The sequence below is a fragment of the Portunus trituberculatus genome, chromosome 46 (assembly GCF_017591435.1).
Source record: "Portunus trituberculatus isolate SZX2019 chromosome 46, ASM1759143v1, whole genome shotgun sequence".
NCBI classification, from domain to species: Eukaryota; Metazoa; Arthropoda; class Malacostraca; order Decapoda; family Portunidae; genus Portunus; species Portunus trituberculatus.
Window position 1 is genome coordinate 26,498,924 of NC_059300.1, and position 13,811 is coordinate 26,512,734.

The 13,811-nt window shown below is 29.8% G+C and overlaps 1 protein-coding gene across 2 annotated transcripts in view; it reads right to left on the reverse strand.

The window, feature by feature from the left end:
- Positions 1-28: 28 nt before the first annotated feature.
- The window catches only part of LOC123520049 (legumain-like), a 14,235-nt gene continuing 452 nt past the window's right edge, over positions 29-13,811 (reverse strand). The window contains exons 1-10 of one of the 2 annotated variants that reach the window (XM_045281923.1): positions 13,320-13,456; positions 12,266-12,401; positions 10,135-10,232; positions 8,380-8,686; positions 7,751-7,820; positions 7,124-7,242; positions 6,513-6,707; positions 5,817-5,933; positions 5,161-5,331; positions 29-1,170 (exon numbers count right to left, since the gene is read on the reverse strand). In XM_045281923.1, coding sequence (XP_045137858.1) covers positions 1,048-1,170; positions 5,161-5,331; positions 5,817-5,933; positions 6,513-6,707; positions 7,124-7,242; positions 7,751-7,820; positions 8,380-8,686; positions 10,135-10,232; positions 12,266-12,325 — 1,260 coding nt within the window. In that variant the 5' untranslated portion in view covers positions 12,326-12,401; positions 13,320-13,456 and the 3' untranslated portion in view covers positions 29-1,047. Of the gene's footprint in view, positions 1,171-5,160; positions 5,332-5,816; positions 5,934-6,512; positions 6,708-7,123; positions 7,243-7,750; positions 7,821-8,379; positions 8,687-10,134; positions 10,233-12,265; positions 12,402-13,319; positions 13,467-13,811 lie in introns of those variants that run through there. The other variant, XM_045281922.1, reaches the window with a different exon arrangement.

Genomic DNA, 13,811 nt, shown 5'->3' on the forward strand with positions numbered 1-13,811 from the left:
TGTTAACCACAGGAATGAAACAAACTGACATTCTTCAATAGGTTTACTGTAATGTTCTCTTCTTTAAGCAGCTTGTAACATTCATGAAGGTTGATAAATAAACTTGATATTCAAATTTCATTGAATGACATATTGGCAATGTACTGACAACTGTAAGCATAATATATAAATTTACTAAACTGCATCTTTCACAATTATATTTAGGTTTCTTAAAAAAAATATTCTTAACCCTTTCACTAAATCCTAAGGACTATCACAGTGAAAGGGTCAATGTGAGGCACCATAATCCCACTGTTGTAGCACCAAAATCAATCAGCCAGCCAATTCTGTAGCACATTTACTGCACTGCACTGCATTTATCTCAACAAGTTCCTTGAGGTACAGCCACGATCACCAGCCAAGTAACCTACACTCCCTCTCACAGTATAACATTTCTCCATCACCTTCAGTCCTCTCACCTGCAGACAACCTCTAAACAACAAACTTACAACAGATTGCAAACAAATATGAGGAAAAACATTAAACTATGTGGAGATTAATGCACTATGTTACTTAGTCAATAACTTCATGACAATCTCATAACAACAAACTGACAACTGATAAATTCTAAAAAAATAGAAGATAAGTGAAGATTGAGGGAAATTGCTTAACTAAGAGGATATGAGAACAGTGTGTTACTTAAATGATGACCAAGATTGCACAACAAAAGCTAAGCATGGAAGACCCTCACCACAGCTTTTGTGAGAGAGAGAGAGAGAGAGAGAGAGAGAGAGAGAGAGAGAGAGAGAGAGAGAGAGAGAGAGAGAGAGAGAGAGAGAGAGAGAGAGAGAGAGAGAGAGAGAGAGAGAGAGAGAGAGAGAGAGAGAGAGAGAGAGAGAGAGAGAGTACAGAAGACAAGGAAAGAAAAGAACCTAAGAAAGAAAGATCGAGACCCCACTACTGTACTTTCCACCCACACCTACTCCTACAGTTCATCACATTACCATTAAATGTAAATCCTCTCTCCTGGCATGTGTGAGCAGCAGTAGTGGCAATAGGAGTCCTTTCTTACATCACCCCACTGACAGCGATGGGACACACAGAGGCAGTGGCTTGCAGGACCTGATCAGCAGTGTAGCCATGCTCACAGAGGTTGACCAGAGCATGTAGCAGTCGCAGGCCATACACATTCTGCAGGGGGGAATAGGTGTAGGCGAGTGTTTAGTGAGGGAATATAAAGTTTTGATGGAGGTAAAGGGGGTGGGGATAGGGGATAGGGGATAGGGATAAATGAAAGTGATGTGTATGCTGAGTGAAAGGAGGAGGAGGAGGAGGAGGAGGAGGAGGAGGAGGAGGAGGAGGAGGAGGAGGAGGAGGAGGAGGAGGAGGAGGAGGAGGAGGAGGAGGAGGACAAATAAACATATAAACATATGAATATATATATATATATATATATATATATATATATATATATATATATATATATATATATATATATATATATATATATATATATATATATATATATATATATATATATATATATATATATATATATATATATATATATATATATATATATATATATATATATATATATATATATATATATATATATATATATATATATATATATATATATATATATATATATATATATATATATATATATATATATATATATATATATATATATATATATATATATATATATATATATATATATATATATATATATATATATATATATATATATATATATATATATATATATATATATATATATATATATATATATATATATATATATATATATATATATATATATATATATATATATATATATATATATATATATATATATATATATATATATATATATATATATATATATATATATATATATATATATATATATATATATATATATATATATATATATATATATATATATATATATATATATATATATATATATATATATATATATATATATATATATATATATATATATATATATATATATATATATATATATATATATATATATATATATATATATATATATATATATATATATATATATATATATATATATATATATATATATATATATATATATATATATATATATATATATATATATATATATATATATATATATATATATATATATATATATATATATATATATATATATATATATATATATATATATATATATATATATATATATATATATATATATATATATATATATATATATATATATATATATATATATATATATATATATATATATATATATATATATATATATATATATATATATATATATATATATATATATATATATATATATATATATATATATATATATATATATATATATATATATATATATATATATATATATATATATATATATATATATATATATATATATATATATATATATATATATATATATATATATATATATATATATATATATATATATATATATATATATATATATATATATATATATATATATATATATATATATATATATATATATATATATATATATATATATATATATATATATATATATATATATATATATATATATATATATATATATATATATATATATATATATATATATATATATATATATATATATATATATATATATATATATATATATATATATATATATATATATATATATATATATATATATATATATATATATATATATATATATATATATATATATATATATATATATATATATATATATATATATATATATATATATATATATATATATATATATATATATATATATATATATATATATATATATATATATATATATATATATATATATATATATATATATATATATATATATATATATATATATATATATATATATATATATATATATATATATATATATATATATATATATATATATATATATATATATATATATATATATATATATATATATATATATATATATATATATATATATATATATATATATATATATATATATATATATATATATATATATATATATATATATATATATATATATATATATATATATATATATATATATATATATATATATATATATATATATATATATATATATATATATATATATATATATATATATATATATATATATATATATATATATATATATATATATATATATATATATATATATATATATATATATATATATATATATATATATATATATATATATATATATATATATATATATATATATATATATATATATATATATATATATATATATATATATATATATATATATATATATATATATATATATATATATATATATATATATATATATATATATATATATATATATATATATATATATATATATATATATATATATATATATATATATATATATATATATATATATATATATATATATATATATATATATATATATATATATATATATATATATATATATATATATATATATATATATATATATATATATATATATATATATATATATATATATATATATATATATATATATATATATATATATATATATATATATATATATATATATATATATATATATATATATATATATATATATATATATATATATATATATATATATATATATATATATATATATATATATATATATATATATATATATATATATATATATATATATATATATATATATATATATATATATATATATATATATATATATATATATATATATATATATATATATATATATATATATATATATATATATATATATATATATATATATATATATATATATATATATATATATATATATATATATATATATATATATATATATATATATATATATATATATATATATATATATATATATATATATATATATATATATATATATATATATATATATATATATATATATATATATATATATATATATATATATATATATATATATATATATATATATATATATATATATATATATATATATATATATATATATATATATATATATATATATATATATATATATATATATATATATATATATATATATATATATATATATATATATATATATATATATATATATATATGTGTGTGTGTGTGTGTGTGTGTATATGTATATGTATATATATATATATATATATATATATATATATATATATATATATATATATATATATATATATATATATATATATATATATATATGTGTGTGTGTGTGTGTGTGTGTGTGTGTGTGTGTGTGTATATGTATATATATATATATATATATATATATATATATATATATATATATATATATATATATATATATATATGAAAGCACATACCAAGATTACAAGCTAGATAGACTAGAGGCAGGATCTGACTACTGAGGAAGATAACTAGATACAGAGACATCACAGAAATAACAGATTGGGAGAGGAGAGTGTAGCAGATTACCAAAAGAGATACTGTATCACAAAATCAATAGACAAGAGAAGTAGAAGTAAACAGGGCAGCTAATGACATGGACAAGACAGATAGTGGCCACAACACATGCTAAATATCTGCTTTCTTGTTCCTAACTAAACGAAGATACAATTTACTGAAACTACACCAAAATAAACCTGATTACAATGAATAATCACTCTAGCATCACGATGTGCATAACATGGCATAGATGGAATAGACTAAAGGAGACAGAGAAAGGATAGATGGAGTTGCCAAGAGGATCAAAATGGGGACACTGCTTACTAGAATAGTATTCACAGCAGAACCTGACAGTCGTAATACAGTGCAGAGTGAAATGTTACGGTTAAACACTGAAAGAGGTGGTCTGGATAGTGAAAGATGTACATACTTTATCAATGAAGGGTAACTGTGAAGAAATAGAAAATGAAAATGTAATGTTCAATCTTTATATTTTATCTGCAGAGAGATGAGTTAAAAAATAGGGTGCTTAGAAATCCAAGGACAAAAAAGATTATGCAACATAAAAACAACAATACTAACAATAACAGAAATGAGAAGCCAAAGAATGTGAAGACAAAATGTGCTTCATAAAATAATAATAACAATAATGAGAAAAAAGTCAAAGAACACAAAGAGGTCCAGAGCCATTACCTGTGCCAGATTAAAGCAGCGGGTGTGCACAATCCTCACAGAATCCAGGTAACAGGACCAGCGCACAATGTCATGCTGGTGGTGGCTGCTCAACATGTATGATGCCTTCTCCTCCTGTCCTGTCACTGCCCTTACCAGGTTCCACATCGCCATCTTCAAGGTCAGTCGGTTCTGAGGCAAACAAGAAGTGGAGGATAAGTAATTTGAGGAGAAAGTGATCAATATGATTCACATCTAAAAACGACCGCTCTTGCCTAGAAATTTCAAGTATATTCAAGGACTATAATTAAGGAATACAAGAGAATGTATGAGATAATGAAAGAGGCTGTAAGAAGCCATCATCTCTCCACATTGTAGTCCTTGTATGAAATATACTTACAAATTCCCACTTATCATCCCCATCTATGAATCTGTCTAATCTTTCAAAGCTCACTAATGACTCACCACTAACAATGGATTACTGAATCTATTCCAATCAACAAAAATAATCAGTTACTCATAATCTAAAAAAAGAATGACTTAACCTACAAATTTCATGTATATTTAAGGAATACTAGTAAGAGACGAAAAGAAAGATATTCACTATCAGAGCAACAGCTTGATAAGGAAAGGGAGAGAGGAAGGAAGCTGGTTACTGTGGTAGGTTCAAAACTCACGTTATGTAGGATATCAATCTGCTCCTGCCAGTGTTGTTGTTCCTCAGGAGTCTCAGCCTTGCGTTTCTTGGCCTGCAAGATGGTGATGGGCACGTCGGGGTTGGGCACCGAGGTCGTCTATTGTGGAGAAGATGGAATGGCATAATTTATTGCTTAATAATGCACTTTGAGATGATTAAAAGGATCATACTCTGCAATGTTTCTGTGTTACAGCTTCACTAGCCACACATAAAAGACTATAATTAAAGTTACACAGGATTTTATAGGTGTTCATATGATTCTAGAGACAGATCAACAAGATTTTTACCTCATCAATAGGAGAAACACTCTTAGGAACCCAGCTACTCATCTCTGTAGCCTTTTAAAATATGTAGTCAGGATGAGAGAGCACAGTATTTCAGAATACAGTTCAAAGTCAGAGGAGACACATTTAAAAGGTCATTAATCCCCATGTAATTAATCAAACCATTCTCTAAAGACTTTTGTTATGTATAAAGTAGTAACACTTATTTAAAATCATAAAGGTGATTGTTTCCTTGGATTAAGTTACTGACTCAAAAGGATGGAACTGTTCCAATGTAACTTTTGAATGGAAGGGAAAAATATCAGTGAACACAATAGATAATCTGATCCTGACTCCTTTGAAATAAGTACGAGTGGAACCCAAGAAGTAGTCCCAGCTCCAAGGCTACATACCAAACATGGATCATTCCTACTGGAAGCCACAGACTTTAGAGGAGCTGGCTTGCTGTGAGGCTTCTTAGGACCAAGAAATCTGGACACTTTTTGGCTGCCCAGCTTGAGGTCACCCCAGTGCATGACAGTCGAGGTGTTCACTTCCTTCCGTACCAGCAGGAACTGTGCCTTCAAACTCTCATAATGAAGATTTTCCTGTAGGGATATTAAAAATGTTCTGAAGTCCAAGACAGAGAGAAAGTCAAGCTAATAGGCATTCTGTTGGCCAAGTATGGAGAGTATGTGGAAAAGAAAAGATAAGAAAAAAAAATCATGTACTTGGTTCCTTGGTTTAAATAAAAAAGATCCCCTGAAAGTATTAGTTCTTTCATATATATGAAAAGATAGGATTATTATATTAATCTAAAATCCCTCTACTTAAAACATGCACAAAAAAAGAAAGAAAAAAATCTGTCTAAACTGGTGAATTTATATCAAGTACACATGTGACTGGATGCTTATGAAAGAGACTGAGTAAGTGACAGTGAGTGACTGAAAATAAGAATGATTCAATGGAAGAAATTCACTCTATCTTCTCAGTTTGATCCTCTCTTTCCATGCTGTCCACCCACAATGTCTGAATCCTCCATCCACTTGACACTGAACACGTCGCCGAGGAAGGTGCCCAGGTGGTTGTCAAAGTAACATGCATATGAGTGCTGATGAGGGCTGGATGCACTCAGAGCATACACTGTGAAGGAGGAAACAAACAAATACTTTGACTGATAATAACAATAAGATTTTTAATGGAATAATCCTAGACAAAATGAAAGAGGAAAAGTAGTTATAGGAACCTGAAGCATTTCATTACACAAGAGATTTTCCTGTGAAAGGTCTTTTTGAAATCACACTGTAAACTTGTATTTCATTATATCATCTATGCAGTAGAATAATTTCCAAGAAACTAAATGAAAAAGACACTACCCATTTGTCTGGTATTAGTTGTATGGTTTTTGTTATTTGAGTAATCCAGAAAATGTAACTTTGGTCAGTTAATGATAGTATGATTTTTGTCATCTGAATGAGAAAAAAGATTAAGCTAAAGAAATATGAAGGATTCAGTTACACAATGGATTTTTTTCTTTTGAAATCCTACTCTAATCTTACACCACACTATTTCATCTATGTAGTTTAAGTACAATCACATAAGAGTATATAATCACAAGACCTCAAGTTTGGGGGCACATAAATGTTTTTACCATTAATGTCATGTGGCAGGAGGTTCTTGAATAGTGAACCAGACTCGCATGATTCCACATACAACACCATCTGCAAGAGACAACCACAAATGGCATCATGACAACTCGTCTTAAGTATCGCTGCATTACCACAAAACACCTAACATGTCTTACTTTCCTGGTGGTTTTGAATGCTCAGCTTTGCATAAATTTGTATCCCTTAGACCAGTGGTTCTCAAATTATGGCTCAAGAAATAAATTTTTATAGGACACAGGGACGCAGAAAAATTCTCATGCCTAATTTTGACAAAGTAAGTCCCAAATAGGGTTACTTAGGTTATAAAAAAATATGAAAACCACTACCTTCAATAATGAATATTCTTTTAATCACTATCCTCTTTATCAGTCTCTATGATTCCACTACATGAAAAAAAAACCTTCCCCAAAACCTTTATCTACATCTGTCAGCTATCAATCTATTCCAGGCATCACAGGGAAACTATTCTCTTTGTAGTACACAACATCAAATAAAGAAGGCATTTTGCCAAGGTGAAAACTGGCACACTCACCACTTCCTATCACCTCAGATTGTAGCAACTCACTTAGCCAGCTGTTTGAGTCCCACTGGCAAAGTGATGAATGGGACTCACCTCAAAGTACTTCTGGTTCGTATGCATGTCAAGCAATGTGTCAGCTAGGTCGGTGGCATTCAGAATCTCATCTGGGAAGGCAAAGAGACCAGGAGCACCATGATCCACCATGTTGATAAAGACCCTATCATTGGGACCAGTTTTAAGAACTCTGCCAGATCCAATACCCTTCATGCCCTCAGCATCTCCACGCAACACCTTCAGGAAGTTCTCAGGGGTGACATCCTTGCCTGTGTAGTCTTTAAGCACACCTGGGTACACATTAGGGCCATCAGGTCGGTTGATCACCACACCGGGAGTTGGATTTCTGAAAAGAAGTCTGGAGTGAGAGGCTACTTGAGGACCAATTACCACTACAAACCCTTATGATAGGAAAGAAAGAAACAAGAATCATTATTAAGTGTTGAAGATTACTTGAATAACCACAAAGAACTCCTATGATAGGAAGGGAAGATGCAAGAAAGGTAGTATTATGAGGTACAGATTACTTAAAGATTGATCTGCTCACTATGAACAATGTAATGTGAAGAGAAGGGGAGGAGTGAAAAGTAGTCTGAAGTGCTGAGACTTCCTCAGACACAACTACTACTACTACTACTACTACTAATAATAATAATAATAATAATAATAATAATGTGCCTACAGTGATAGTAACGGAATGAAGAAGAGAGAGGATATTATTATGGTAATCTTTCCTTATCCTCACTCTAAACCATCTTCAGCATCTTCACTACTAAGTCTACAAAATATTCTTCACAGTACCACTGTATCTTAATAATAATAATAATAATCATACTATATTTTTCATAATGCACCCAAATCCTCCATGATGCCACTGCCACTAAATCACCCATTATTCCATCATTTTTCATGCTACTAACACATTCTTCATAATCTCAATACATTTCTTATAACACACACACACACACACACACACACACACACACACACACACATATATATATATATATATATATATATATATATATATATATATATATATATATATATATATATATATATATATATATATAGTATGGGTGAGATTAAGTGTTGCCAACAGATATGATGACATTTGAGGTAGGATATGGCTCATCCTGATCCTGTGGCACTCGACATGATGTGACAACACGTGTGACGGAAGAGACAAAGGAATGCGAGTCGAGTCCCGAGTAAGAGTTCACTTGTGACCGACTATGACGGTGCGAGTGCTGCCGCCACTTTGCCTGCCTTTGCGTTGTGACTGTATTGTACGGAAACTTGTGTGTTGTGTAATATATGGACATATGGAGAAGCATATTTTCCTCTTCCTGCTCTATGTAACTATTCTCACCTGACCGTGAGTGGGTTAGAGCCGCAGGCGTTACCAATCACTCAGGTAAAGTCCTTCTTACACATGTCCCGTAGCCCGTACCGGTGTGAGGTGCCCCTTTTAACTGCTATAAAGTAGGATATGTTTCAATAATAACGCCCTCAGCGATTTCAAGTATTGCTTAATTAAGGCTGGAAGGATGGAGGTAAAATGACAAGAGCGACAAGTGATGGTAGATTATTTCAGAGATCGGTAGGAAACATAGTGTTTAATTTCACAGGCTTGATTTTCTTCTGATTACGAATGTTACGAAGAGAGCTCCATAGATCAACAAGTCCCCTGACCGTGCTCCCACAACACAACGTTTATGGACTTTCTGCTCGTCATCACCAGATGTTTTTTTCTACATTTATTCATATAATTTTGAAGGCCTTGATACTCACTCTTCGTTGTGGGCGAGGTCATCATACATCATGACGATAATGCGATGGTCTGGCACGCCATGCTGGTGCAGGATCTGGTAGGCGTGACACACGTCTGCCTGAAGGGAAGAAAGAACATAACAACATAAGAAAATAACGGAAGATGCAAGAAACTGTACAGTGCCACACATGTTAGTTAAATTCATCTACAATACCCAATCTTTTAAAGCTACCTAAAGTGTCTGACTCATGAGAATTAAGGGTCAGTTTGTAGTAATTCATAATAACGGGGTACACATTCCCAAACGTTTCAGCGTCTGTCTTGACTGCATGACTAAAAGATTTAATGGAATTTTCACAGGTGTCATGAATTTTGGTATAGTTAATGAAGAATTCTGTATCAGCATATAATGAGAAAAGTATACATGAGAACACGGTGAATCATCTTTGTGGTAGTGAGCCTGATGAAAGAACTAAATGCGAGTTTCTTGTCAGATACTACACAAACGTACTGTCCGTCATACCTATACATTACCAGAATAAAATTATATATATATATATATATATATATATATATATATATATATATATATATATATATATATATATATATATATATTATACAGTATATAATGAATGTTACATAATTATATGTTCTCGATTCTCAGCTGATATGAGGCAGTGATGACGTAATATTTATTTAGTACAGTTAGACTTATCTTATTTAATTCTCAAGTTCCAGATTCTGAAGCCCTATGGTAGTACAATGACCCCAAGACATGCGTTCTATCAATAAGATAATGATAATAATAACATAGGACTATGGACATGATCAACTGAATACCACCGTAGTCAGAGAGAGAGAGAGAGAGAGAGAGAGAGAGAGAGAGAGAGAGAGAGAGAGTTGGGTAGGAATGGGCACGATACGAGTCTAGGTGGAATCGATCCCGCCGAAGTAGTACCGATAGCCATCCAGAAATGATCCAGAGACTATTTTATCAAGTATTCGAGTCTCATTCCTTAACCACAGATATTCTACTGTATGATCATTGGCAGGCAATAGCGTTAATATATAAATTTTTTTATTGGCCAATTCTTCGTGACGTCATGATATTGTTTGTCGATGACAGTTTTACTCATGATATAACATAGAGGAGGATAGGTTCATATGACGGCAGTTGTGTGGAGGCCTTTTTTAGAGGGGCTATCACTATATGTCACCGTAATAAACTAATGAAATGAACAATTTGCTATTCTTCCTTTTGTAGGATAACTTTTCATATTATCATAAAAAAATAACATTGAAAGTATAATTTGAACACAAAAAAAATAATAAAATACGGTTCTGAGACAACAGCTCTGATACACATTAGGGGCAGTTCTAGCCAATGACAGCTGCCATGACAAAAAAAAAAATAAATAAATAAATAAACAAAATAAATAAATAAAATAATAAATAAATAAAACGTATATTACCTTTGTTAGAAATGTAGATATGAAAACTCTCAAGTTAGGAATCGACTATACAACATGTAGTTGCAGTATTGACTGAAGCGTTGGATAGTGGGGTGTGTTAGTGCAGTGGTGGTGAAAGGGTAATCATACCATACAGTACGAGTCGATGAGGGATTCCGTAGTAGTGAATGAGAAGTGTTATGTAGAAAGGATAATAATTGAGAAAGATCAAAGGTTTTTCATTGAGTCTAATACGATATTTAACATTATATATATATATATATATATATATATATATATATATATATATATATATATATATATATATATATATATATATATATATATATATATATATATATATATATATATATATATATATATATATATATATATATATATATATATATATATATATATATATATATATATATATATATATATATATAAGGCACTACATAAGGTTGCCATGTATTAAATATAAAAAAATTGCGGATATCTTCACTACCACCTGATATAATATTGAATAATATGTAAATCAATAAAAAAGAAACTCGACTTATTTATCTTTGCTGCAGTAACAAAGTCACAAGGCAACAAACAAGCAAACAATAATCCAAACTGATGCCTATATCAAAAAAGCTACATAAAAAGAAGACTGCATGGCGCGTAACGTGAGGCAAGTCATGCGACGAACTTGGGACGAAGGGAAGGCTGGGAACATAGACTCCATACAGAACCAATACACGACTTCCATGTTAGTCTTGAGCGAAAGAGCAAAGCAGCTGCCGCCCGGTAAACCATCCCTCCTTCCTCTCACTCACTATTCCAACCTAAAGAAATACATTTCTTTTATAGTTATTGATTTAAGCTGAAGTTCTGGACATTTATGGAATTTTCAAAAAATCCCCCGGGGCGCAAATTTCAATACATGAATTCATGTCCGGGATAATTCAGACGTATGGCAACCTTAGCATTACATAGTTACCATCAAATAGTAATGCCCCAGCATTGGTACTACTTATAAATTCTACATGATCTAAACAGGAAGTCACAACCTTCACATTTTTCATGACTGTCTCACTTTAAATGGAAAATTATATCTTACTAAATTTTAATATTTCACTACCTGATTGTTAACTTCCTGTACTCGAGATCGTCCCGTACACTTACATTTCAAACAGGTTCAATGCGTGTCTCACTGTGTCGCATCCACCAACAATAGCACGCGCTTACGCGCGCGCACGCACACTATCTCTCTCTCTCTCTCTCTCTCTCTCTCTCTCTCTCTCTATATATATATATATATATATATATATATATATATATATATATATATATATATATATATAGAGAGAGAGAGAGAGAGAGAGAGAGAGAGAGAGAGAGAGAGATTGATTCACGTCACGTACATGCATTAAGATTAATACTACTATAACAATGAAGTCGTATGTTAGTGTCAAAGAAAACAACACAGCAAAGGATAGCACAGCGGTGGTTCACATGAAGTTCGATCACGACTGAATTTTATGGAAATATGAATGTAATAGTTTGGTGCTGTCAAACCACCCATTTCCCACCGCCTTCCCATCAGCCCCACGTGTATTCAGTCAAGTAATCACCAGACACTGCAGCTGTGTCCTTCCTCTCACCCCAGCAGGAAAAATACTTCTCGACTTTGTGAGAGTCCGAGATCAAATGAAGAAAAGGAAAACTATGGTTCATATTGCAGTACACAGATGTGTACGTACCTGATGGCGGTAATTCATCCAGCTGGTAGAGCCAGCGAGCAGCACCGCCCACAGGTGTCCGTGATGAGCCTGTACAGAGTTCTCCTCATTGGATGCTTGCACCGTTAGCGCCGCCGTCAGCATCACAGCCACCGCCACCCACTTCATCTTGTTGGATTGGATAAAGATGACAAACTTAGTGGATATATCAATACAATAATAACTCCACTAGCAAGATACCCTTCTCGTCCACAAAGGCAGTCCAAGGGAAGCCATGAACACATGATGACAAGACAAGTAGTTATTTATATAATACCTACATGCATAACAATTCTGACTTAAAATGTTTATACGGCAAGGTTAATTAAGATTTCCAGGCAGGTGGAGAAAAAATTCAGCGTTGCCAGGCAAGAGGGAAGCTGGTGAGCATGGAAGAAGTCATAAGGAAGGATGAGGGATGGAAGAAGGGGGAGGGGAAAAGATAACAAAGCTAAAGATCACATTTGTTTATTC